Source organism: Corylus avellana, chromosome ca2 (genome assembly GCF_901000735.1).
Source record: "Corylus avellana chromosome ca2, CavTom2PMs-1.0".
NCBI lineage: Eukaryota > Viridiplantae > Streptophyta > Magnoliopsida > Fagales > Betulaceae > Corylus > Corylus avellana.
In genome coordinates this window covers 32,211,191-32,238,320 of record NC_081542.1, presented here as the reverse complement: position 1 = coordinate 32,238,320, position 27,130 = coordinate 32,211,191, and the positions used below count along the sequence as shown (strand labels likewise).

At 35.4% G+C, this 27,130-nt stretch overlaps 1 protein-coding gene, 1 long non-coding RNA gene and 1 pseudogene across 4 annotated transcripts; 1 reads left to right on the top strand and 2 right to left on the bottom strand.

Moving 5' to 3' along the window:
• Window positions 1-596: 596 nt before the first annotated feature.
• Window positions 597-8,698, top strand: LOC132168812 (coatomer subunit epsilon-1-like; annotated as a pseudogene).
• Window positions 8,699-8,809: 111 nt separating this feature from the next.
• LOC132168813 (uncharacterized) lies at window positions 8,810-10,060 on the bottom strand. Its single transcript, XR_009438931.1, has 2 exons — window positions 9,863-10,060; window positions 8,810-9,121 (listed from the first exon to the last, which is right to left on the bottom strand). It is a non-coding gene; the product is annotated as an uncharacterized LOC132168813 (long non-coding RNA).
• A 2,861-nt stretch (window positions 10,061-12,921) lies between these two features.
• LOC132170808 (UDP-arabinose 4-epimerase 1-like) lies at window positions 12,922-22,241 on the bottom strand. 3 transcript variants are annotated; one of them, XM_059581921.1, is made up of 11 exons: window positions 22,154-22,241; window positions 21,025-21,186; window positions 20,612-20,736; window positions 18,368-18,481; window positions 18,164-18,271; window positions 17,975-18,066; window positions 16,098-16,239; window positions 15,758-15,852; window positions 14,420-14,549; window positions 13,638-13,782; window positions 12,922-13,536 (listed from the first exon to the last, which is right to left on the bottom strand). In XM_059581921.1, the coding sequence occupies exons 2-11, from the start codon at window positions 21,083-21,085 to the stop codon at window positions 13,310-13,312; spliced, it is 1,239 nt and encodes a 412-aa protein (XP_059437904.1). In that variant the 5' UTR covers window positions 21,086-21,186; window positions 22,154-22,241; the 3' UTR covers window positions 12,922-13,309. The 3 variants fall into 3 exon arrangements, with proteins under 3 accessions (XP_059437904.1, XP_059437905.1, XP_059437906.1); XM_059581922.1 differs by lacking the exon at window positions 22,154-22,241 and adding an exon at window positions 21,961-22,124; XM_059581923.1 differs by lacking the exon at window positions 22,154-22,241 and adding an exon at window positions 21,853-21,939.
• Between the last annotated feature and the right edge of the window lie 4,889 nt (window positions 22,242-27,130).

Below are 27,130 nucleotides of genomic sequence, written 5' to 3'. Positions count from 1 at the left end.
TTTTTTTTCAAAAGAGGCATTTCGATAACTTACCCTAGTCAAAATGACGTAGTTTAAAATTTTTCATCATATTTGACGGTAATGACTAACGTAGTGGCCAAATTGCAACTGTTTGGTAGTTTGGGAGCTGCTTTATCACTTTCTGAAAATTAGGGGGCTAAAATGAAAACGGCTGGTAGTTTGAGGGGTTTTTTTTTATATTTTTCCAATTTTTTTTTTTTTTCATATAAGGGCATTGTAGTAACTTACCTGTAACAAAACGACGTCGTTTTGCAGTTTCCGTCCAAACTGACGGTTTTGACTAATGGAGTGGCCAAAATGAAATAGTTTGGTAGTTTTGGGGGTTACTTTATCACTTTTGAAACATTAGGGAGCTAAATTGAAAACAGCGGGTAGTTTGGAGAGTTTTTTTATATTTTTCCCAATAAAAAACTAGTGTTTTGCTGGGCCATGGACCCAAATCGGTCAACCCGTTTGTGATTCGTCGGGTTTGTAATGTTTCAATTTGGGTTTTTTGCTGACCCGGCCCACGTTCACTCCTTCCGAAGTGTTGGATATATTTTTTAACGACTTTCTCTCTATCACTTTCTCTCCCTCGTCCGGTGTCTCTCAGATCTGCAGCGAAATAAAAAAAAGAAAAGAAAATGGCGGCAGGACCAGATCAGCTCTTCAGTCTCCGGAACAACTTCTACCTGGGAGCGTTCCAGGCGGCCATTAACAACAGCGAAGTCCCCAATCTCTCCCCAGACGACGTCATCGAGCGCGACTGCCTCGTCTACCGCTCCTACATCGCCCTCGGCAGCTTCCAGCTCGTCACCAGCGAGATCGACTCCTCCGCCGCCACGCCTCTCCAAGCCGTTAAATTACTCGCCCTCTATCTCTCCTCCCCCGATAACAAGGTCTCTTTTCTTCCCCATCTAGTGAATTTCGCTCTTGCTTTTTTGTTCCGCTAGCTTATGATTTATAGCTCTTCTTCGTAAGGCCGCGTTTGGTTCTACCCGAATTGGAATGCGTCGGATCTGTGATTTTGAATCGAATCCAGTTCTGAGCCACCAAACGCGACCTTGCTGATGGTCTAGTTTTGTATGGGAAAGGATGGAAATCAATGTTGATTGTTGCGAGTGTTATTGTTGTGTTAGGAGTCGACGATCTCGAGTCTGAAGGAGTGATTGGGGGATCCCGTGATTGGGAACAACCCGATCTTGAGGTTGATTGCTGGGATCGTCTTCATGCATGAGCAGGACTACAATGAGGCTCTTAAGCACACTAATGCTGGAGGCACTATGGAACTGTGAGTCTCCAGCTCTTTTTGGCCCTTTTTTGTTCCGTTCGGAGTCTTGGATCCGATTTCTTGTTTGTCTTTTTGTTTTCCCTTTCATGGCATTTAATTCAATGTTTTTTTTATGCCGCCTTCGATGATTCACTTTTTTCATAAAATAACATGAAAGTTCGTTCAAGTTTGGATGCTTAACATCAACATACAGTGTTTGGTATTTCAATAAGCTGTGAGAAATGGGTAAATCTCTGTAGCTGTCAACAGTGATAATGTTTTGAGAAGTTTTTTTGATGCATCAGATCTTGATTTGGATGGTAAATCTCACTTGAAGAGTGATTTTGTCATTGATGATTCTTTGAGATACATTTTATCTAGACCAATTATTTGGTTAAACTAATGTCTAGTTCTCACAATATGCTGAAGGCAAACAATAGCAGTCTTCCATTCTCTTTGTAAATTCCTCACCCTAAGGAGTTTATCACCCCCATTGAGCCCTCTCACGATCCAAGATAACAACTTAGGTTTCATTAAGAACTGAGAACATCTACCACCTTTAGAGTCATAATTAATAGCATGCCAATCTTTTTAACTCCCTTGTACCTCTATCTACTAGTTTGGAATTGGAGGTTGATCCATTTTGGGAATGAATCGCTTCAATAGCTGCCAAAATTGCCATAAATTGTTTATCATAGTCCTCACATGAAATCCCCATGACACGATGGATCTCCTTCACTCTTTGCAAAACCCAATTTGAACACTCCCACCCCAAGCAAATATTTTTCCCAAACACATTTGGGGGGTGGGTGGGGTTAAGGTACTCAAAACTGTACATAACATGACTTCATTTCTACTGTATAGATCTACATCCAGGCAAGGCATTGGGTCGCTAATTGGCTTACTGTTACCCTGTGCATTACCCAACTCCATCCCAAGTAAAGCTGACAGAACTGTCCCTTTTCCCTTATTGCCGATGACACTGAACTCCCGCAAATCCTCCACTGAAGAATTTTCCCCCCTTTAACACTAAAAGCCCACTCAACGGACCTAGGGTGTGCTCCAAAACCATCAGTGTCTGACAGACTACCAACACAAGACGGCCCTAAATTGAGAAACACAACACGCAATTTGTCTACTGGATGTTCTACCCATGCTTCCAGGGTGCAGCCTAGTCGTCAAAGGGTGGGCTTGGGATGAGGGGTAGATTCGGACATCTTGGGTTCAATTCCACACTAGGAGTTCTTACACAGTTCTGACAAGTGGGGTCATATATTCGGGGTTTACTAAGGGTGGGTATTAAAGGCCTTGCCTTGGTGAGGCTCCCACATCATTAAGTTTTCAAACAGATTTGTCCATCAGTAATGGGGAAAACAAAAATGTTCTACACATGCCCCTTCTCCTGGTAACTCCACATCTCCAATATTGATTGATTTAGAGAGAGAAATGTCTGAAGCTTTGAAGGCAGTGAGAGGATAGTGGCAAAGTTGAAGGGCTTCTTTTTCTATGCCCTCTCTCAATGGATGTTTGTTTCTCTTATATATTTATTGCGTACTTGGGTGTGCCCTTTGTAATGAATTTCATTACTTATCAAAAAAAAAAAAGTCGTGCTAGACTTTGGATAAGATTTGCATGTTGCCTAAGGGGTAGTCCTATCATATCCACGGAGCTACGGTTGTAAAAAGATTAGGAATAAATCAATCTTAGAGATCTTAAACAGCGTGGAAGCATGTTTAGGCGAGATAGTTGAAACTTATACTAATTGCTTCTGTCAACTGAGTGCTTAGTTTGCTGGGGAAGTGACAAAGGATACATGGCTTGTCAACTGTGGAACTCATGTTCAATCCCACGTTGGTAGCCAACAAAGGAAAATCTTCCTGCCATTAAGAAAGAGTCCCACATCAGTTAATGGCAAAAAGGACATCAGTTCAGAGCATGCTTCTCATACAAAACTACAAGCCCCCTCACTTTTTGTCGCTGTTATGAACTGTGCGTGTTGCGTGTGAAAGTGAAAAGTTAGTGAATACTTTTTGGTCTTGTACCTTGAGTTGGTAATTGGGATCCGTGCTTCTGTGGGGACCTACTGCCTGATTTCATTTCAAAGTTTTTGAAAGGGTTGAGAAAGTTGATGCTTCGTGTTCATTTGGGCGGTGTATTTTTGCCGAGCTCAAGCTGGTTCATGAGCTCAGACAAGCATCTTCAGACCTAAGCTTGAGCTAGAACTTTGAGATAAGCTTGAGCTCAAGCTAAGCTCAAGCCTGTACAATTTCCTACTGAGCCAAGACTGAGAAGTGCAAAGCTTGGTTCTGCTTGACCCATTTGCACCCCTAGTCTTGGCTCGATTTGGTAGTTTCTAGTTTGTTTTCTGTCCCTTTGTCCCTTTTTATTTTTAATTTTTTTTAATTTTTTAATTTTTTTCTATTGGTAAATAACAAACACCTTATCGGACTTGAACCGTAATTCAACCACTGTCCCAATATTTTTGGGGCTGGAAGTGCCATTTAGCCCAAAGGCTATCTGCATAGTTGTTCACTATGGTTAACAGTAAAAAAATTTGTATCCTCTAGCTGGAGGGTGCATTCATTGTGACATAGTGTACAAGCTGTATCGGATATGTTTTTGAAACTGAGAAGTATTTATTTTCATTCCTTCTATGTGTAAAATTTATTTGATAGATATTATGTAGTACCCAGGAAGTTTGATTTCTGAGAAAGTATTTGTTTTATGTATTTGTTTTCTTTTGTCGAAGTCACTGGGTCATGCTGACTTTTGACTTTTGACTTTCACAATTCCCAAACTTTGATACTTTGACTTGCATAGAATCTAGCCTGGTAATGGTGCTTAAAGGTGTCATGATTTTACATTGTCTAAACCTTGTGGAACACACTAATGGCTTCTTTGATATCTGACACATACAGTTCTCTTGTAGAAGTATGATCATTCTGAATTTTGTCTTTCAAAATTTTCAAACATAGCTCACTTGCATAGAATCTAGCCAGATAATGATGCTTGAACGTGTCATGATTTCTTACATGTTCTAAGCTTCTGGAACAAGTTAGCTTCTTTGATTGAAATTGGATGTTAATTGGTTTTTGGTTACCAGCTTGCTCCCCTCACCTGTGCAATCTATTCTCTCCCCTCCCTCAATTTTTTACTTGGTTCCTACCACTTCCTTTTATACAAGGCGGTTGACTAGTCTTGTTAAACGTGTTGATTCCTTGACTATACTGATGACATTGCTTTGACGTAATTTCTTGAAATGATTATGGTGATATCAGGAAATGATATTTCACCTCCTCTTAGGATCTAAGGCTGGCAATAAGTCCAGTTAGGGTCTTGATGCCTTGACTGCACCAATGTTGTATTCTTATTTACTTAAGTTGACAACAATGATGATGGAAGTGTTCGATGGTTTGTTGTCCTATTTTTTATTTTTTATTTTTATAAGTAATCTATATATATCAAAAAGTGTAATGCGCCTCTAAGTACACAAAAAGTATACATAGGGAAACCTGTGAAAACCCACAATAGGACCCAAAATAAAAAAACCAATAAAAGCATAAAGAAACCCCGACACCTAAAACCCAAAACAACCCTAAGCTCACTATGAGCTCCCACAAAAAGACCCCCGAAGTTATAGAAGCAAACCCATCAAACAATATTCTTGCCCTTCCTTCCCCGAGAAGGGCAAGAAGGTTTGAAACTATTGAAACACAGTGATGGGTCTTCCAAGAGACCTTTGGACATTGATAAGCTTGATTTTTGTGCCTGTCTGGTTTGGAACTAAAGTTTTTATTGCAAATGTTAATGCTTGCTGTGTCCTTCCATTAACAATTTATCTGTCATCAAAATGACATTATGCAAATGAGGGGTTGTATCCTTGCCCACCAATGTTTTAATAAGAAGTCACATAACTAGTTATCTTAAGTGGAGGAAAAAATATTGCTGAGAATGCTTCTTGTCATTTTCATAAGCCTGATAGAAATTATTCTGCTTTTGCAGGCACGCCTTGAATGTCCAAATATTCCTTAAAATGCATAGGTCAGATTATGCAGAGAGACAGCTTAGGGTCATGCAACAGGCTGATGAGGACCACACACTAACTCAACTTGCTAATGCATGGTTAAATTTGGCAGTGGTATGTACACTCTCTGATTTTCCTTAAGAGAGAAACTATAGTTGTTTGTAAGCTTATGTTTTCTTTTGAATCAGGGTGGTTCCAAGATACAGGAAGCATACCTCATTTTCCAAGATTTCTCAGAGAAGTATCAGATGACAAGTTTGATCCTGAATGGGAAGGCGGTTTGCTGCATGCACATGGGAAACTTTGATGAAGCGGAAACCCTACTGCTTGAAGCACTAAACAAGGCAAGTATCTAAGCAATCAACATGTTGGATTTTGTGGCTTTTAAATGAGTAAACCAGTGGTTTTTTCTTAGTCACTGGGCAATTTGCACAACCTATTAATTGTTACTTACAAAAAAAAAAAAAACTTATTGAATTGACAATATTTAAATGATTTTGGTGGGGTAAAAAGTGAAAAAGTTGAATTTACTACATGTGTTGCTTTACTTTTGTAGGTTCTCTTGTTATTTTTTCTCGTTTCTCTAAAATCCCTCTATTTTTGTATTTAGTCATAAATGTGAAATATCACGTACCAGATTTTTTTTTTAAAACTATTAAATATTTATATAAAGGCTGCATTGAATTGGCATTAGATAGATACGTGTTCATTTTGAATTATAGATGTGATGAAGAGCTGTTTGGTGATTTGACACAGGATGCAAAGGATCCAGAAACTCTAGCCAATCTGGTTGTATGCTGTCTTCACGTTGGTAAATCGTCTTCCCGTTTTCTCAGGTATGCTATCATTTCATGCCTTCATTTGTTTCTTTTTGCTCTTTTATTTTTATAAAAACTAGCACGGAATTAATGAAAAAGCATAAATGTCAATGGCCACAGTTTTTTATTTACCGTTGCAAAAGCTACAATTAAGTGCAGTTTGACAACTGAAGAAAGTGGGCCATCATGATTTTGAAGTGTATAATGCTGGGCAGAATAGTGAGATCTGATGATTTTAACACTAGACAATTTTGCCTCTCAGATTTTTTTTTCCCACTCGGTCACAATTTTTTCCTGAACTTGTCAACATAATACCTTTCAAGCAAATGGGCTGGCAAAAGTTCTCATAGAATCCATTAGCATTTGTTGAAAACAAAATACCACTTAAATAGGAGCCTCTCAAATTAATATTGACATAATATAATGCATATGCAAGTTTTTAACGAGTGTCAGTGTATCCATAACGAGTTTTTTTGAGTTTTTTTTTTTTTTTTTTGGTAATCTACGTTGAACTTAACAATCTTGCTGTGTAAGTTTTTGCTTTAGGACATGATGCTTGCTGTCACATGGATTGGATGTTAGGCCGACCATGCACTCCTCATTTTGATTGCAATTTAGTGCATATAATGACATTATTATGCAACTGTCCTAGTGTACATTTCTGGCTTATCTGATGACTGGCGTTGCAAAGTTGTTGTGCAAATTTGTATTGTTACTCTACTGTTTTTCCAAATTAAGGCTATTAGGGTTCAATATTCTTGGTATTATTATTTCCAAATGAGTTGCAATGATAGAAAAATTAAGTAATTATTGTTGTCAGTGACTGACAGATTTAAGTCACTGTTTTGCAGCCAGTTGAAACTTTCACACCCAGACCATGTGCTTGTCAAAAGGGCATCCTCTGCAGATGAGAGCTTTGACCGAGCTGTTCAATCAGTCGCATGAGGCAAAGAGGTAAATGGTATTACTCTATATATATAGTCTGTTTTACCTTTCATGACGGCTAGCTATGCTATTGGTTTTTGTCAGCTACAAGAACATATAAAATTGAATGGAAAAAAAGGTGTATTTGGTGACACAGTTGGAAATTCATAGTAGTGTTACTTTTCGGATCTAGTTGCTGTCTTCATATATTGAACGTTTTGAGCAAATTTAATTCATTTTGGGCTTTGCATTGAGAATACTCAGCTGCAGCACTGCTTACTTCTTCTGTCTCTTTCCTTATGATTTTCAGATAGATTTGATTCATGTCAAGGAATTTGTCTGTTAGTACATCAATACTGGATTATCCTTGGGGTTTATTTTGTCCTCTGTTACCAAAACCAACAACAACAAAACAAGAAAAAAAAACAAAAAGAGAGAGAAAATATACTTTTAACCCCCTAAACTATTACTCATTTTGCAATGAGAAATGCTAGAGATCCGGAAAATTTTCCCGAATCTTAGTTCCCGACTAACGTGGCTGTAGTTAAGTAAACTACAGTTAAGTTTTTTTTAATAAAAAGTAAACCCACTCACCCACCCCACCCCACGCATGCTATCCCCTTCACCTTCAGCATGCTTCTCTCTCTCTCTCCCAAAAATCACGCACAGCACATCACACTTCTCTCTACCCAACACCAGCAGCATCCAACGCCACCACCAAGCACCACCCTCACCGACGACCCACCATCCAACCAGAAAAGAGGTTTTTTTTTTTTTTTTTTTTTTTTTGATTTCATATGGTATTTCTCACAGATCTGCATTATTTCTTTATTTTCTGCCCCTACAGATGGCGTCACCTTCACTCTCGAGACCTTCCATACCGCTCTTGAGAAGTACGACTTTAATTCTGAGCTTGGGACCAAGGTTGGTTGCCCACTCTTTTTATGTCCCTGAGTTTTTTCCATACTTACTTTGAAATTGAGGTCTAGAGTGGGAGCTTGTTTCTGGGTATGAGCTAGAGTGAGGAATTATGAATGAGTGTTATGTGAAATTTTTATTTGTGAAAGTCAGGCATGCAAGGAATCGTGGTTTCTTCACTTTCTTGTGAGTTTTCAAAATGGGTGTGAGCTAAAATGAGGAACTTTATGTTATTTTTGTGCTATTTGATATTGGGTATGTGTGATTGGCTTCAGATTGAGTGCTGCTGCTGAGTTTGATTTTTTTTTTTTTTTTGTCCTATGCAGGTTGATGTGCAGCATGTGCTTATGTGTTGATTGTTGTGGGGCTTTACTCAGTGCTATGGGGAAAGCACAAAGAGAGCATGGAGAATAAAGAAGAGAAGATATCGGATGCTATAAAGGGTGCTCAAGTATGCAATTTCAGGAATCGAAGATATTTGTAGAATGAGTTTTCTTTGTAGATTCCGGATAATGGTCCATGGAATTACCCTTATCCATGGAATTACAACTTCTTTAGTATGAAGTATGGGGTGAAGCTGGGTACAACAATACTAGTGTTAATAAAATGATGTTAAGAATTGAGCCTTTTCATATAGCCTTCGGAGCAAATAAATTTAGAAATTGGACCATTCCATAAATTTGTGTAGTGTATACATTTTGAACCTTCCCTCACTTCTAATCGATTTGTTGCATATTGCTTTTATGTGATGGGATTTTTGATGGCTTGCATGAATGCCTGAGGCATTAAGTCCATTGATTTAGTGAGCTTGACAGACCAATCTTTTACTTCATTACAACTTGACAGACATAAGGATTGAGCTTTTTCTCGTCCTCTTAAAAGGATGGCATCATTATTAAGGAGAATGTGCAGGCTATTTTGTCAATTCTATCTTTTATAACAAAACAAAACAATTACAATAAATACTCCAGTAAAAACTGGATCACAAGTACTCCAATCTAAAACTATACTTTTGAAGAACACTAACAGAAGTCATTAAACAGCATCTTCTACACAATCCAAAATTGCCTTTTATCTTTATCATGACTTCATCCACATATATGATCTCTCCATGCAGCTGCATTAAGGTCTTTGGGGTCTTTGGGCATGCTCCATTTCATATTATGTCTGCACAAACCATTTACTCAATAAGAACACAATTCATATTATGTCTGCACAAACCATTTATTCAATAAGAACACAATTGGGAAAGGTGGAGATGTTACTAAAAAAAAGTGTACCGCCTGAAACATAGATTCACAGGTCATGACGGATACATTATGAAATTACATAAGACCAAAGTGGATAGCCAATTTGACCAAATCATTGAAATTACATTATGCATGACGGATACAATAAGCTAGAGTCAGATTAAGTAGACACGAAAAAACAAAACAATTTTGATGAATGTCTATACACAATTACCATCCCAAAACCCACAATAGTGACATCCAAAACCATCCAAATCCAACCTATCTCTTCCTTAAACACCAGCAAATGAAACAGATCTGGCAACACAAAGCTCATAACAATACATGCTGCTCACAACAAAGACGAGAAACTTGTTGATGCAAAATAATCTCTAAAAGGAATTCATTGGCTCCACAGGAAATAAAGAATACTGCAGATCTGTGAGAAGTACCAGATGAAAAAAAAATTCCTCTTGTCAACAAACAAAACAAGACCAAATTTCGTTTCAAACTCATAACTTCAAAGCCCTAAAATTTGACCCATTTTCGAAATCAAACATAACAACCACCACTATATCTTAAAAATACACAGATTAAATAGAACCCATCATCTAAGAAATTTGAGCAAGCAATGGGGAAAAAAAAAAATCAAAGATCGGAAGAGAGGGAAAATGCGAACCGTGTCGTTTAGTGGGTGTCACCGAGAGAGAGAGGAGCGTGGGGAGAGAAGCACCGGATGGTGGACGTCGGCTCCGATCTGGTGCAATGGGTCGGCGTGGGCGTGGGCCTCGCCGGAAGCCAAATGCATGGGGTTGGGGAGAGAAATTTTTTCTTTTGGGGCCGAAGGGGATAGGTCTATTTCTTTTTTCTTTTTTTCTTTTTTAATAATAGTAACTTAACTGCAGTTTGTTTTACCAACGCCACGTCAGTCAGGAACCTCAATTCGGGAAAACTTTCGGGACGCGTAGCAGCTCTCTTTTGCAATTATGCTTTCAAACTTTAAAAAGTGATATTGAAGACTTATATACTAGTACTACCATTGTGTGCCAAATTAGACACTTTTGTTTTTTTTTTTTTCTTCCCAAATACGCTTGAAGTTATTAATAAATAGAATTAAAAAAATATATTTAAATAACCATTTGGAACAAAAAAAATAATAATAATAAGGGGGCTAATTTGAAAAGGGCTACACAGTTTTTTTTTTTTTTTTTTTTTTTTTTTTTTATATAAAAAAAATTATAATTTTTTCAAATGGTTATTCTTTTTAATAACAATTGAGACCTTAAACTGTGAACGATTGTTTACAATTTGTTTAAAAGTGAAATTATATAGAACCACGCTCCATTGATCTTATATCAATTTCATTGACGTCAACTTTTTAAGATTTTGTAGAGAATTTTCAAAATTTAGGATATCAAAGATTGGCGACTATTCATCACCAACATTAACTTTGTAACTTTTTTGCATTTTTTCTTTATAAAAGTCATTTCTGTAGTTGGCTTTCCTATTCAAATAAATTTGCATGGTCACATTATGGTATTTAGGTAAGAAAGACTCACATAATAATAATAATAATAATAATAATAAAAAGCTTTATAATAACTTTAATATAACTACTACAGTTTATATTGCGTTTTCAAAAAATTAATAATATAATTCTAATTAAATTGAATAACAATAATCAAGTGCATAGCATCTCAATATGATAAATAAAGATCATATGGCAGTCGTTTCTTTTCACTGGTATTCGTATGAACATAATTGAAACATTATGAAAACTCAACAGAATAATACTAAAATCTTTATATTTAATAATAAGCAAGGAAAAAAAATTCAACCAAAAAAAAGAAGGCAAACATGCAAAATTAGTCAGTGTGGTTTACCTGATTTACAATTAGTTCTAAAGGTCATTGAAGTATGTCAAAAAAATAATTTTGTCCCTACAGTCAAATTTCGTCCACTAATTTAACAGATTCCGTTAGTATGACATTGACTTAAATAGTATAAGTATCACAATTTTATTGGCTTTTTCATTTCACAATATTAGAATCTGTTAAGTTAATGAATTGAATTTGACAGTAAAGACTAATTTTTTTTTGGCATATCTCAGGGATCTTTTAAGTTCATTTTGATATTACAAAGAGTTAATTGCAAATCAAGTAAACTACGGTGACTGATTTTGCATTTTTTACAAACAAAAAAATAAAAAAAAAGGAAGAAAATACCTTTTATAATTCATAAATAAGTAAAAAGTTTCAAAACCGTACATGATAAAACAAAAACAGCAAATTTATTGAAAATAAAATATGTGTAGCCGCCTAGGTTTGATTCACTTTAAAAAATAAATAAAAAAAGAAAAAGAAAAATATGTCTTTAAGCCGGTGCTATGAATGCCACTTTTGATAATTGATGTCGGATTGAGGATGATAGAATAAATGATAATGAAATTGCTCATGCTGCTATGAATACCACTTTTGGCAATTGACCGTTTGGCGCCTGCCATTGAATGATATCATGATAATGAAATTGCTGCAATTTCAAAAAGCAACTTATACTTGAATTGTGAATCTTGATGATCAAAATTTCAGAACTTGGTATCTATACATAATCATTACGAAGTTGGGCATATACTAGGGCGTGAGTTCGACTCTTCGCAGTGAAAAATTACTTATACAAGCCTAATTAGTATTAGCCGCCTTGAAAATCACTGGTATTCTGGTAGGGATAAGTCATACTATGACTCAATTTGTCTTAAGAAAACGTCTGCGGTTCTCAACATCTACGCCCTCCTGTGTAGTTTCCAGCAGGTACGTGCTACCATGATTACGCCCAAGTAAAATAGTCACAGTTCATCACCTCCACTTGCCCTTTTAATTATTAAAAAAAAAAGAAAAGAGCCAAAACGGCTTACTTGTGACTTGTGGGTATAAAACAATTCAATGTGGTGACTCGTGAGGAAACAAAGAAAATTCACGTATTATTGTGTGGCAGGGGATTCATGTGGTAAGGAAAAAAAAGAAAAAGAGAAATGTTAGGAATCAATAAATTCTTCATATTTGGCTCATATTCTCCTACAAATTTAATAAATCAACCATTAGATTTGTGGAGTTTACAAGTTACTTGTATAAAATCCACATAAGTACACAAATCTAATAATTGATTTGTAAGATGAGATTGGACAAATATAGAGAAAATATTGACTCCTAATATTTATATGAAAAATAAAAATAAAAATAAAAATAAAAATAGTACAACGTTATTCATATTGATATAGGGAGTCCGGACTGCGATGTTTTTTTCTAGACCTTCTGGTATTGGTACCACATTTGTTAGAGGATCAGGGGGCAAACTAAAAAGTTTTGGTCCAAAGATATAGACCCTTTTAAAAGTGTGGGAGGCCATGGTCTAACTTGGTCCCCCCCCCCCCCCAACGTTTGTCTCTGAAATAAATAATACCCTTGATGTCATGACTTTGAGGTGGTTCATGTTAGGACCTATTATGCCTTAAAAGCTAATTTCTTTTTTATGAAATTTTCGATTTATTAATTTTATTGAAAACTAATGTGCAAATTACTATTTATATCCTTTTAAGTTATATTGAATATAGCTTAGGTGGGTTAGACAGAACCTGAATATGGCCCATTGGGCTTCGCTTCTCTAAGCACATTGCCGGCCCGTCGCTGACAAGGAGAAACCAAACAAACAAACTGAGGTAAAAAAGAGAGAGACACTTACAGAAACAGAGAAAACGGCGCACTTATTTAAGGAAGAAGGATAATGAAATGAAACGGTACGTTTAGCTTTCCCTGTCTTCAGACAGTTATAACAGTTATTTTACAGCCTTCCGAGCTTTTACTACCATCACCCATCACTGGCGCAATAACAATCATTATTCAACTATTTCTCTGTTCTAAATACATGTAATGAATAACCGCCCATCCTACTACTATCCCATCATGAAATACTCTAACCAGGAAAAAAAAAAAAAAAATTATCTTAATTTTGATGAACACCCCCACCATTCTAAGAGAGCAATAGAATGCAGCAGCTGAAATCAGCAGCAATGCATGGGGTCTGCTATTGGAATGATGCTGTGAATCTGTGGCCCTTTCAGCAAGAAACTGCCCTAAGCGGTTCCATATCCGTCACGATGCGACTTTTGCCATCTCCATGCAATTTGCAAACTCTCTGTAAGATTGGTGTATTGCGCTGCCCAGTTGAGTTCCCGGGCGATCTTAGATGGGTCGCTGAACACTTTAGCGTAGTCACCGGGCCGGCGGGGTAGGAAATCAACCTTGATATCCTTTCCTGTTGCCTTCTTACATGCCTCCACAAACTCCTTCACAGATCTACCTGAAAAACGTCATCCCAAGAGAAGCAAGCAGCCTCAGATTCCTGCTAAATTCACAAGACAATACAATATGCATAATGAGTGTTCTTTCTGTTTATCCTACCTTTCCCAGTGCCAACATTGTAAATTCCAACTTTTTTTGGCACCGCCTTTTCAAGAGCTTTCACATGAGCATCCACCAGATCAGTGACATCAATATAATCCCGTATGCAAGTTCCATCAGGTGTATCATAGTCTGTTCCTTTGACCTGCAAATTGCAAAACACTAGATTAGAACAATTCAAACCACACGCATAATTATAAAAAGACTAATGCGGATAGTTTGTAACAGATATATTGTGACTTTCTCACACCCACTCTGGAAATCAAATGATATAACAATGATATATTGTCAACCAAAAAGGCATGGCTGTCAACTTGTGAATTAAAGGTTTAAACATTAAATAATATGTTAAGACGAAACCCTAAACAGACGAAATTTATGGACAAAACCTCTCCACAGATTCTATTCACCATGTCCAAGTCTCACAGATTTCTCAAAAGTGGCCTAACTAATTCTTTGAATTTGAGGGTTTCTTTTTAAACAGATGATTTTTTTTTATTGGTAAGTTAGACAAGCACCCGGTGGGACTTGAACCCATGACCTCACTCTCCACCTTACTACAAAGGGAAGAGGTATCATTTGAGCTAAAGCCCATTGGTTAAGGAGATGATGTTAAAAAATCTAAAGTTTAACACCAAAACATCCCCCAACAGCTCTTTGTATTTCATTTTTTCTACTAACTTTCGGATGATGGGGTTAACATGAGTATTGTGTCCATTATTTGAATTTAGCAGGCTAGTTATGACTTTACCCACATGTCGTGCAATAAGAATTCAGCGTACCTTCAGCCCAGGAATAATACCACGAGCTGCATCGAAACAAGCACCAGAGATTCTTCCATGTTCACGTAGTTCAGGTCTCGGAGCTTCACCTAGTCTGCCTTCTGGATCTGACCCGATTACATTGAAATATCTGATATTTTCAAAAAGGAAAAGAGATCCGTTACAACCCTGGTTTATCAAATTTCTTAATTCTTATGGAAAACTTGTTTTGAGGCGTTGGGAAGCAGGGGGGAAAGGGGGATGGGGGCAGGTGAAGTATAGTCTGGCCATCCCTTACTGAGTTCAGCAGTAAAAAACAATAAACAAAAAAAGGGAAAATACTCTACTTCCTATGAACTAACACCTCATAACCTGCGAAATTATCATTTGTGACACTTGACCTCCTTCAACTGCCATTTAGATGCAAATAGCCCCCTTCATTAGTTGAGGGTGTTACATCCAACGGAAAAATGATCAACAGACATGCATTTGCTCTTTTTTTTTTTACTCAAAATGACAAAAATGCCCTCCAAGTAAAAACTAAGCCAAAAAAATACTTGAAAAACATTTTAGAAAAAACGGAAGTGGTCAACTGGGGGCTCTCCATGGCGTACCTCACGCCCGCCCAAGCTGCCAAGAGCATCACGTGCGTGAAGGTCACCACATCCAAGAGCCTCGCCTGGTTCACATTGAAGATGTCATATGTGTTGAGCAAGGACTTGCAGGCCTTCTTCAATGACAGGCAGCCCAACAATGCCGTCTCTGCGCCTCATCAACGTGAGCGACACATTCAACCAGAAGAAACTGAAAGCGCCAGTAACTGGGACCAGTATGCAACCAGACCGTTGGATCTAGGCAAAGTAGTGGACCAGCTTCTCCCATTGGATGCTGCCCCAAGATGCTGACAAGTACCAACTACCAGAATCGATGAAGCACCTTTGGGGTGGTCCAGCCAACCCAGCCCCCAAGTGCCTCAAAGGTGTTCGAACCACCCAAAAGTGCTTTGAAGTAGCTCGGCCACCCCTACCACCCAAGCGGATGCTTCGCTAACCGCCACCCTAGGGATGGCAACCACCGCTCTTTTTTTATTTTTTTTTCTTTTTTAAATATTTTTGGATTTTTTTTTATTTTTTTTTTTTATTTTTTTATTTTTTTCACTTGGAAGGTATTTAAGTAAATGCACTATCTTAATTCAAGGCATTTTTTGTCATTTCACATAAAAAATATATACATTCATGTCATGTGCTCGTCTTTTCATCTGTTCTCGTCTTTTCGTCTGATTCCATGCCCTCCCCTCCCCCCCCCCACAAAAAAAACGTAGACAGATTTATATAAAATAAGCATACAGCTAACACCAACCTTAGGATCATGACTGCCATGTCTGAATTTTTAGAAAAATCAAGGATTATATCTTCTGCCATCTTTTTAGCTTTTCCATATGGATTAATGGGGACCTGTATTCATGCAACAAGGTTCATCAGCTGTGTAGCTATAAAACCCTATACGCATCAAAAATAGCTGTAGCAGGCCACATAAATTTTATTGCCTCAGATGGAAAACAAAAAATAAAACCAAGAATATTTTTCTCTGTTATTTTGAAAGTAAACAAAACAAAGAATATCACTAACAATAACACAACCATTTTCTCCCAAAAAAAACAACAATAAGAACTGAAACAAAAATGAAAACCAACCCTCACCTGCACAGTTGTTTCGGTAATGGGCATCTTTTCAGGTTCCCCGTATGTTGCACATGTACTAGAATATATCAATGTTTTCACACCATGTGCAGCCATGGCCTCTAACACAACTAAGGTGTTTGATGTAATGTTATGATAATACCTGCAGAACAAGGTCACAGATATAATTAGCAGCATAATATACGAGTTACCACTATGTTCTTTTTAAAATAGTTTACAAGTTACCACTATGTAAAGCACCATTTTACCTGCTCATTTGAAAGGGGGATCAAGCAAAGATAAAAATGAAATAAACCCTTAGCTAGAGAGAGTTACAAGATTAACCAGTTTCTTACATACCAGGCTAATATTATGTGCACACCAAAAATGCCTGTGATCTGAAGTTGATCACTATTCCTATGTCACTACCATAGTTGGTTGATAAAGCACATCCACAACAAGCTAGAATACAAAGTTGCTTTTCTAATTACAGTCTGAAATTCCATTCCACAACCAGACATTTCAGATCAAATCTTATAATCTTATATGATCCTGCTTATTTATTAAGAAATTAATTATATATAAACATGGCAATAAGATTTATTGAGACCCAATCTCATCTATCAAATTCTCTTGAGATTATGTTGAAAACTATAGTACTTGACATGGATGGATATCTAAAAGAAAAAAACATAAAATTACTATTGAACATCAAGCAAAATGACCTTTTTTACATTATCATCTTTGTTAAACAAAACAAACAAAAAACATATAGTTATTTTAATTACTTATTGGATCATTTATTTCTGTCATTGAAAGGAAAGAGTATCATAATGATTAACAATCACTAATTTTCACACAAAGAAACATTTCTACAAAAACTGACAACATTGGTCTTATTGTTCTACAAAGAACATTACACATACAGACTTTCTTTTACATGTGGATGAATTCATAGATAAACTTTTCAAGTTTTCAGAGTTTCATCAGTTACATAATCAATAGGAGTTTTCCATCATAAACTCAAACAGAGCAATCAGCAAAATCTGGCCAACACAAGTATTTAGTGACCAGATTTTCCAGTTAAAAAAGAAAAACAAACTCCAGTTTTTTTTTTTCCCCCTATTTTAAGCCATATTAATAAAAATAATACATTTTCAGTTTTCTAGATTTTTCTGCTATTTTTGCAAGTGTTTCTCATTCTTTTTTTTCTTTTTTTTTTTTAATTGATAATTCCAATTTCCCAACTTTTGATGATTTGCAAAATGGTTGTGCACTCTAAACATACAGAAATGTCATCTAATTTTTTTATTTAATGAACTTATAAAATTCCAAAATCAATCCTACAATTCAGGTTTTTTTTCCTCTTTGTTAGTTGTTTTCAAGGACCCAACTCCTGAACTGAAAATAGAATTCCATTCTATCCAAACATGGTCATTTTGGCTAATTTATTGAGATATGTTTAAAATATCATGTTTGAATAATCATTTTGGTTATTTCAGCCACAACATGATTAAAAAATCATGTCATAGTAATAAAAAAAGATGGGTTTGTTTGGAAAATGTAAAAAAACCATTCGAGCTGTAGTTATAATGAAGCCAGCCACAACACCTAAACATCACAGCAACCCTTTTTCATTTTTTTTCAAAGTGGAAAGGGGAAGAATAGAAGGCAAGCAAACAAAGATACCCCCCCGCATGCCGTAGGCTTAGGCCTTTTTTCTTTTGAATTATATTATTACTCCAAAGAAAAAAAAATAAAAAAATAAAAAAATAAAGGAGAAAAACTGAACTCCAACTTTTAACTTTATTTGAACTTGCTTAAACTCAATCCAATCAAACCTCACAATTGAGAGCTGTTTCAAAAAGGCTAGATATCGCTCAAACGACAATACTTACTTGAGTGGATCAAGGGTGCTTTCCCCGACATATGCAACAGCTGCAAAATGCATAACAGCATCAAACGAATTCTCTGAAAATATTTTATTAACCTGAAAAATCTGTTAAGGAAACCTTCAGGTGTGGCTGTTTATATTAAGTAACAATTCTCAAGTGGAATATATCTTATAGAGAGCATGATAAGGATACAGCCTTTGGATCCCCTAAGTCAGCATAAATAAACTGAAGCCTTCCAGCTTCTGGAAATAATTTTTGGAGAACCTTTACAGCACCTAGATTTCCCCGTGAGAGGTTGTCCTGTCAAAAAGGGAAAACCTTAAAGATATGTCACTGACACTTAAAATGCAAAATAGTTATAAAATAAATTCATACTTATTCTGCAAAAAGGCCTACCACTATAGTTACACGGTATGAGTCCTTCAGAAGACGAAAGGAAGCATGTGAACCAATATAGCCAGCACCTCCTGTTACTAGGACATGTGTTACCCCAGGTTCATGATGGGAGAACTGAAGGAAATGAATAAAAATTGTAGACCATTTCAGATTTGGAAATGTCAAATTGAAAAGAGAAGATAACCCAAATAAGTCATTTATATCCAAATTTACATTTTTATACATTGTAATCGAGGGGAGGGGGGGGCTGAAATTTAGGAAATAGCAGTCCCAAAACAGTCAAACAACATTGTTAACAGCTGTTAAAACAAAATCCAAAAAAACAAGAAATAAATAAACATCGTAGTCCTTAAAAGTTTTAGCGTATAAATTTGTAATGATTAAGTGAAAGGCGAATCTAGATAAGAAAAAACAATTTGACTGACACAATTCTTAAACACAAAAAGTTTGCACCATAGACAAGGCTGGTGACAATCAATTAAAGACCTTATGTGGTCATCCAAACTGGTCGGAAACATGAAGGACCGGTGTCGTGTACAAGTCAATAACATATTACTTATTGGTAGGGATGTCTTATATACCTTAGGAACTAAAATTAAATGCTAATTCATAAACTCCAAACAAAAGAGCAAACTATGATATGAATTTGTTGTTATAAGCCACGTAAATATAATTAAATTTTTTATATTTGACCAATACTACATAAGTATAGCACAGATATACAATTATCATGAACCCCACTTTGCACACTTCATTGAGGATGAAGTTATCAAACAGGACTTGCTTAACTTTGTGGATTATAGCCTGAATGATGGCAGCAATCAGCCATAGGTGTTCCATCGGTGCCTTTAGTCATACAAAGTTCAACAACTTCCTACAGCAATATGAAACCTGCCCCCTTCCATGAACCTCTCCAAAAGAAAATAAATAAACAAACGGTTGCTGGCTATGTTTGGTAAGTGTTTTGAAAATCTTTCACTTTTCAAACACACAAAGCACTTTTTAGAAAATAGTTACCAAACGAAACACTTTTTAAAAGACAAAACGCAACACACTTTTTAAAAAACTTCGCACACCTTATGGTGTTATTTTGAGAAACTACATGCTTATTTTTTCAAGTGTAGAGATTGACCTGTTACTGCAAAAAAAAATTTTAAAAAATTAGGGAGGTGGCCACACAACCACCTGATGTAGATCAGAGTGTAGTCCGAACCCATATGTTATTTCATGCATTTGTCGTTTAAGTGTCGTGGCCGTCCGGACAGCCATATGTCTCGTCTGGACAGGCGTCGTAGCTTTATTTTATTTAAACATATTTCATGTTTTATTAGGCTTAGGGTTTTGAAAGTCTTTATTTAGTATTTTATTAGGTTTTGGGTTTTGGGCTATAAATATATGCTTATAGCCTCTAGAAAAACAGTTTATGTTGACTTATCAGTTTTCTCTAATAAGAATTACTCCGAGGTGATTTTTTTCATATTTTTCCTTGAAGTCATAGATAGACTCTATAGTTTTGAGAATGATTCTAAGATTTTTGATAGACTCAAGATCTAAGAATTATCTATCTTTCTTCTTGTGCTGTTTTATTTGCTTACCACCAAGTCAGGCTGCATCACCACCTCTATCCTGGTCAAAGGTGGCCGCACATTCACCCTAACAAGTCAGAGATGGCCATGCAGCCACCCCCTACAAAGAGAGAATGGTCATGTGGCTACTCCTGTAGAGGGTGGTCACACGACCACCTCTATCCTTGGAAGAGGTAACAGCAAGGCCACCTCTATCCTAGTCAAAGTGGCTCCCCCATCTCCTTTTCTTTCTTATAAGTAAAAATTCAACCTCCACGCCTAAAAAATATGCACGCATTTTCTCAAAATAAGTATATTAATATTAGTGTTTGTTTCTTTGAAAACACTAAATACTAAAAAGTTTACTGAACAATTTTATTTTGTGGACCCCACATACAATACTTTTCAAATGTGATTCCAACTAAAAACACTTCTCAACTCCCATCACATCAAAATCTCTTTTTGAATCAAAACACAAAAAGACTTTTCAAGAAAGTTACCTAACATAGCCTAGGTTTGATATCACATCATAGCAAGAAGAGAAATTGACAATTCTCAAAGCATTGAGCTTTACCTAGGATAATATATGTAACACATACATTTCATAGAAAATGAGTCAACCATCATAGACTGTACTTGACAATTAGAAGGATACTAAAATATATGACAAAGAAGTTACCGGGCTTGGAGCATTGAAACTGGAAGATCGCTTGAGCACCAGAATGCATAATGCTGTGAGGACAGCAGCCAAAATAATTTTTCCTACAAAGCTGCTCTTCTTTTTCGGATCTGGGTAATCCATGCCTACAAGCATGACAAGGTCAGACAAAACCCAAACATAAATATAGAAATCCTCGAAGCTCTGCAAGGATACTCAAGTGTATATATATATATTTCAAGCAATGAACTACACAATAAGCAATGCATAACCAGAAAGAAACCATAACATCTCAATTTGCACATATTTGTCATGAAATCATAAATATATATATTTTTCGAGTGACCTACATTTGACTAGATAAAAGAACCATCAACAAGCAGTTTTATGTCGAAACACATTCATTTGAATCACAGATATAAAGGAAATCCTACCTCCAAGTGACATAGATCTATTGGACCTTTGCTGAGTTCTGGACCTGACAAAATTTAGCATTGGGAAAAACCCCCCCACAATTCCAACTTGTACGAACAGGAATCTAATCCTTTGCCTCAATACCAACGATCAAAGCAGAACCCCTCTTTTGGTTTAACGTGCTGCAATCAAAACCGAAGAGTGAACAGTAATTTTTGGACAATAGAAATGTAAAAACTAAAAATTATGAAAAATTAAAGCCCAAAAGTCGGTATCACTGGGCCCTATCAAAGAAGAAAAGGTTTACAAAAAGTTCTAACGTTAGAAATATCAAAACTTTTTATGCCACTGATAAGCCTGGAAAGTTCAGCACTCAATTCCCAAATTACAGAGATAGAAAAAGAGAAAAAGATAGAAAATTTCTAGATCCAGAGAGACCCAGAAGCAGAAAACCCATAAAAAATGAAAGGCCAATAAGAATTGGAAACAAATAAACACCTAAAAGTTTGAACATTTTTTGTTCAGTTTCTGTTTCGGTCTAAGCTAAATATTCCAAAATATAAAACTAGAACATGCAGATGTCCGCCAAATAAATAAAATAGAGGAAAAAGACATTCAGAAAACCATTTTTCAAAATTGAACAAATTAAAACCCAGTAATCAAAATTTGAAAATAAAACAGACCCATGTAACATAGAAAGGAAACAACAAATGAAGAAGAACAATTCAAATTACAAGATCCCAAAAAACCCATGAGCAGTATCCATCCCAGATTACAATAACAAAAAAAATATGTAACAAACTACAAGAGAGTGGGAGAGAAAGAGATAGCAGAGGAGGGCAACCCACAATTAACAAAAATGACAAGGAATCAAGGAATCAAGGAAGGAAAGCATTGTGTGAATACAAGAAGTAGCAGAGACAGAGAAAGAGAAAGCGCGAGAGAAGATCGCTCACCAGAAAGAGAAAGAGAAAGAAGAGCATGAATCAAATTTAAAGGCTTCCATGCATTCCCACAACAATAAAATAAAAATAAAAGCGAAATTCCACCATATAACTTGAGTAGAAACCACGACGATCGAAAACGTACGAGATAGAAAGAAACAAGAGAAATAGAGAGAGAGAGAAAGGAAAGAGGAGGAAAACGTACAAACACAGAGGGACGACCGAGTCCTGTGAGTGGTGTGTTTGCATATGTAATATATATATATATATATATATATATATAGAATAAGAAAGAGAGACAGGTGGGTTAATTAGGCGGAGAATTCTCTGCATCCATGTTGTCGATGTGTTGCAACGACAGACGAGGATTCACAATCCTCTGTGTTTTTTTTTTCTTTTCTTCTGTTTCTTCTGTTTGATTCTTCTTTGCCGTCTCTGTCCAATCATCGGCTTCCATTTGTAATTTTTCTATGTGCTTTTTGGGAGCGAACATTGCGGGACAGGGGCTGCCCTTTCCTCCTGAGCACCCCTCCTCACGAATTGCTCGCTCCCCATAACTGCGTCTGATCAATTCGTGGGGCCCATAAACAGGCCACGTCATCATCCTATTTACACTTTCTCTCTCTTATTATATATATATATATATATATATATATATAACTTTATTTCTTTTCACAAGCACGACTGTTACGACTTTTCCAACCTTTTATTTCTTACTTTACTTTTGTCAAGAATATTTAATATTATTTTATAGTTTTATTTTTTTCCTTCTTGGGTTTATTACTTTTTTTTTTTTTTTTTTTTTTTTTTTTTTTTCATTTTAGGTTTTTTCTTTTTTTTTTCCTTCCTAATTTACCAGATTTAGGCGTTTGTCGTTACGATTTCATATACAAATAGTGCAATTTTAAATCAAATCGTAAAAAATAAATTATTTAAAATTATGTTTTTAAAAAATTATGATTTGTAAACGAATAAAACCTGTGTTTGTAAATGCTAGATGTTCTAGTATTTTTCTGATGTCCTCTCAATTATGGCGTAACTTTTAAAATTATTGATGATTTCAAAATTCACATCACAATTAGGAGGACACCAAGAAAATACTAGAAGAACACCTAACATTTATAAAATATTTTTTGAAAACGCACAAATTTATTTACCTTTTTTTTATTTTTTTTGGATTAAAAAAAAGGGTTAATAAACAAGCCATTGCATCATTTCTTTTCACTTATTCAACCTATTCTATAAAATTTACATATTTTTTTAATAGTATTTATAAAATTAGAAGAAGAAAAAAAATATTAAATAAACATATAATTCTCACATATGAAAGAATACATAACAATTTTATAAATTGGTTGAAAAAATTTGGAGAAAAACTCTATATATACAAATGGGACATGTTAAGTGTTCTTCTAGTGTTCTTCTGATGTCCTCCTAACTGTAATCCGACTTTTAAAATTATCGTTGAATTTGAGATTATCATTATTGACTTTTAATCTATTGATGATTTTAAAAGTCACATTTCATTACATTTGGAATAATACTAGAAGAATACATAGCATTTCTCATATACAAATATGGCTAACAATTACATTACATTAATTATTTACAACTTGATCATATAATTGAAGGGTACTAAAAATTTATTTACAAGTTGCCAAATCTTTGACATAAATATGTATGGCACTCATTCCCCATGTGCAGGTTAAAGTCAACCTAGTTAAAAAAGGAAGCATTATTACTCCCTGCAATATTTATATTTCACAAAAATAAAAATTAATATATATGATTTTTTTTTTTTTTTTGGAAAAATATGCCTGATTTGAGTACCAATCCATACACGTGGCCCATGGGTCCTAAACTATTTCTTTGTACTTAAACAAAAAAAAATAAAAAATAAACATTTATTTGTGGTAAATAAGTATGTATTTTTGAAGTGTAGGAAAAGATATGGCTTTTCAGATTAAAAAATCATAAATTTGTGACCCATGGGATTCCTCCGGTCCAATAAATTTGTGACACGCTAGATCATGCGACTCGTGACTTGCAAGTCGCGGAATGCTGTATGGAACCGATCGCCAAAGCGCCTTTTTGCTCCGGTCGCTAATTGCCAATCACGATTCTCGATTGACAGGAGTCGACCAATGGGCCTCGGGATTATCATTCACAAATTCCTAGAGCCCTTAAACTTCATGAAAAGTACCTATTATTTTAAGGAAGATATGTGTCACATTAGTCAAAACTTTCTTTAATGACTCGAGTAAAGGCCATGTCCGAAGGTACATGAGGTGTCCCAGGGCTAACGCACCACGACCACTCAACGTATGAGGAAGTGTGACGTGTCTCCCCGTGAGGACTTGCAGGAGCAAGGGATCAAATTCCAAAAACGCTTAGCAGTATAAAGGGAAGGGGGAAAGCATAAGTAAGGGGTTCTGATCTATTCATTTTTCGAGTAATTTGTACTAGTTCTTTTCTTCCTTCTTAGACAACGATACTGACATTAACATTGAAGCTATCCCCCGTCGGCCCACTACAACAAGTTCTCACACTTTGTTCCAGTTTTGCAAGTCCCTTCATTGCTTGACCGCAAACTGTCTTTGTTACAAATAACATCATAGATGTATAACGAAAATAGCAAATATTATATACCACATTTTTATCTCATAATATTAATGTAGTAATCCTAACCGCTCTAACCGCTCTAGACTTCTTTTTTTTTTTTTAACCACTAAATTTTGATTAATTACTAAAATTTAAGCCCTAGATGTAGTCAATTATGAAGACTTTAGAAATATCTGTGTGCGTATTTGATACGTTGTGTAGAAATATAAATGGTTGAATCTTCCTATCATGCATGCCCTGATAATCCAATCAGTTTTGAAAGTCAAGAGAGAGATCAATTAATAAGAAATTATTATGAGAGAAGTCTTTGGTTGAATCGATCCCTCTAAATGTAGCTGTCTGTCTTCGTATGCATAATAGCCGGCCATTATATATATATATATATATATATATTGACATGTCCACGCAAGGGAAGAGGAGAGGGGATTCGAACTAGTGACCTCCGTTTCATTAGACGTGGTCCACAGCCGATTAAGGTACTCCCTTACGGACAAAACAAATCATATTTGAATATATTATCTTTGTACTGTAAATTCATCAAATAAATAAGAGCATCTTATTTTTAAAGATAAAACTGTGATTTTAAATGTCAAATTACGATTTGGCCAAACACTTATTTGCGTTTTAAAAAATTACGTTTTTAAATTACAAACTCAAACAGACCCTTAAACTGTAAACTTAATGCTATGCATAATTGCGGGACCAATGAGGTAGCAATTTAATCATACCCTAAATCCTAATGAAAAAGAAAGTTGCCTACTACTTAGTGGTGGGCCGACATGTATTTTTTGATGTACATTTATCATTCATATATGGTCTACATAAATAATAAGTAAATAAAGAATATTAGAGAGAGGGCCAGATGTGTGAGTCTCAAATAGAGCTGTCTAGTAGGTTCAAGTATTTTGGCTTATTATTCAATTTCTATTCCTTCACCTAACTTCCTATTGACTTCCCATGGGCAGCCTATGACCACCTTTTCTTTTGGATTGGACCAACCCAAACTGAAAAAGATATTTATAATTGCTTTGACATTTCCATCCTCTATATATATATATATATATATATATATATATATATATTTTCTTATTACGAATATTTTATTTTATAGTTTTATTTCCTTCTTTTTATTGTAGGGTTTATTCACTTTCCTTCGTTTACTAAGTTTACTAGTTCAACGCTCGTAGTTTTTCTATAAACAAAATCCTTTATAAATTTGTAATACTTTGTTAAGGATATAAATCCTTGATGATTTGACTATTCTAAATAAAGGAATTTAGATGATTTAGTTACCATAAATTAAAGGATTTAGTTTGTAATTGAAATTATTCAAGTCTTTGCAAAACTTTATAAATAGGGTATCGTGTGCAAGCCAAACCACCTTAATTATCTGTGGTTCATATCTTTATCATAAAATTCTATATACTTCAATAATAAACTAGATATATACAAGATATAACTCTTATGTTCTTATGTGTTTCTGATGTCTCTTTTTTCTCTCATTTCTTTCTTTAATATATTTAACAAAAATAAGGTGGCAACTCTCATATGGTGGCACGTCAAATCTAATAAATCACTTTCACATGCATATCATTTAAGCTACTTTTAGTTGAAATAAACAAATCACGTTACTCTCTAACAGTTTTAAAAATTCTTTAAGCGATTAATTACTTAAACAATATAAAATAAAATAGGAGGAAACTTGTCATTTGGGTCACACACGACCAACCTATGTGATGAGGGGGAGTGAATGAAATGTACTTGTCAACAAAAAATGTTCTCTTAATATTGTATTGGTAGCGTTTTTATCATGTTTAAATAATTATTTGGAATCGGTCCGTCAGTAAAAATCAGAGTTTTACTCGATTTGTGTAGAGATAACGCTTTAAAATTTACCTGACAAGAGTAAGTATATTATTAGAACTTATAATTTACAGAAAGAAATGAGAACAAGAAAAAGAAACTCAAAAAACTAAGGTGGTTCGGCTTATGATCTACGTCCACACGTTAAAGCATTTGCATAGCTACATTTTTCCTTAATATTTTTGATTGTGTATAGTGCTCTATTTATAGAGAAATAGTATGAATGTTACAAGTCTTTTTTTTTTTTTTTTTTTTTTTTTTTTTGAATCATCTGATTTCATTCCTCATAAAAGATAATTAGCCAAGAGCATAAAACTCTAAACAGCCAGAGCAGATTGCTCTAATAAGACAATATCATAAATACATCTAGGAATTTTTTCCATCCATATTTGCTCCGTAGAACATACAAGAGCAAATTTCGCTAGATTATGAGCCGCTGAATTTGCATCTCGCTTGACATGAGAAACCATCCAGCTCCGATGCCTGCCTAAGACAACTCGTGCGTCATCAACAATCTGTCCATATGGCCTCAAATTTGATCCCGCCTCACGGTAAGCTTGAATTACCTGAAGAGAATCTCCCTCCAAAATAATATCTAGAAGTCCCAAATCCTTACTAAATTCCACTGCAACCAGAGATGCCAAAGCTTCTGCAATCACCGGTTCTTGAATAATATCTAATCTCTTACACATTGCTG

What these genes read in the sequence shown, in the direction of transcription:
- LOC132170808 (XM_059581921.1), bottom strand. Translation starts at nt 21,085, where the DNA reads ATGCTAAATTTTGTCAGGTCCAGAACTCAGCAAAGGTCCAATAGATCT. An exon ending in TAGATCTATGTCACTTGGAG is followed by an intron (nt 20,737 to 21,024) that starts GTAGGATTTCCT and finishes TCATGCTTGTAG; the next exon opens with GCATGGATTACCCAGATCCG. An exon ending in CATACCGTGTAACTATAGTG is followed by an intron (nt 18,272 to 18,367) that starts GTAGGCCTTTTT and finishes CCTTTTTGACAG; the next exon opens with GACAACCTCTCACGGGGAAA.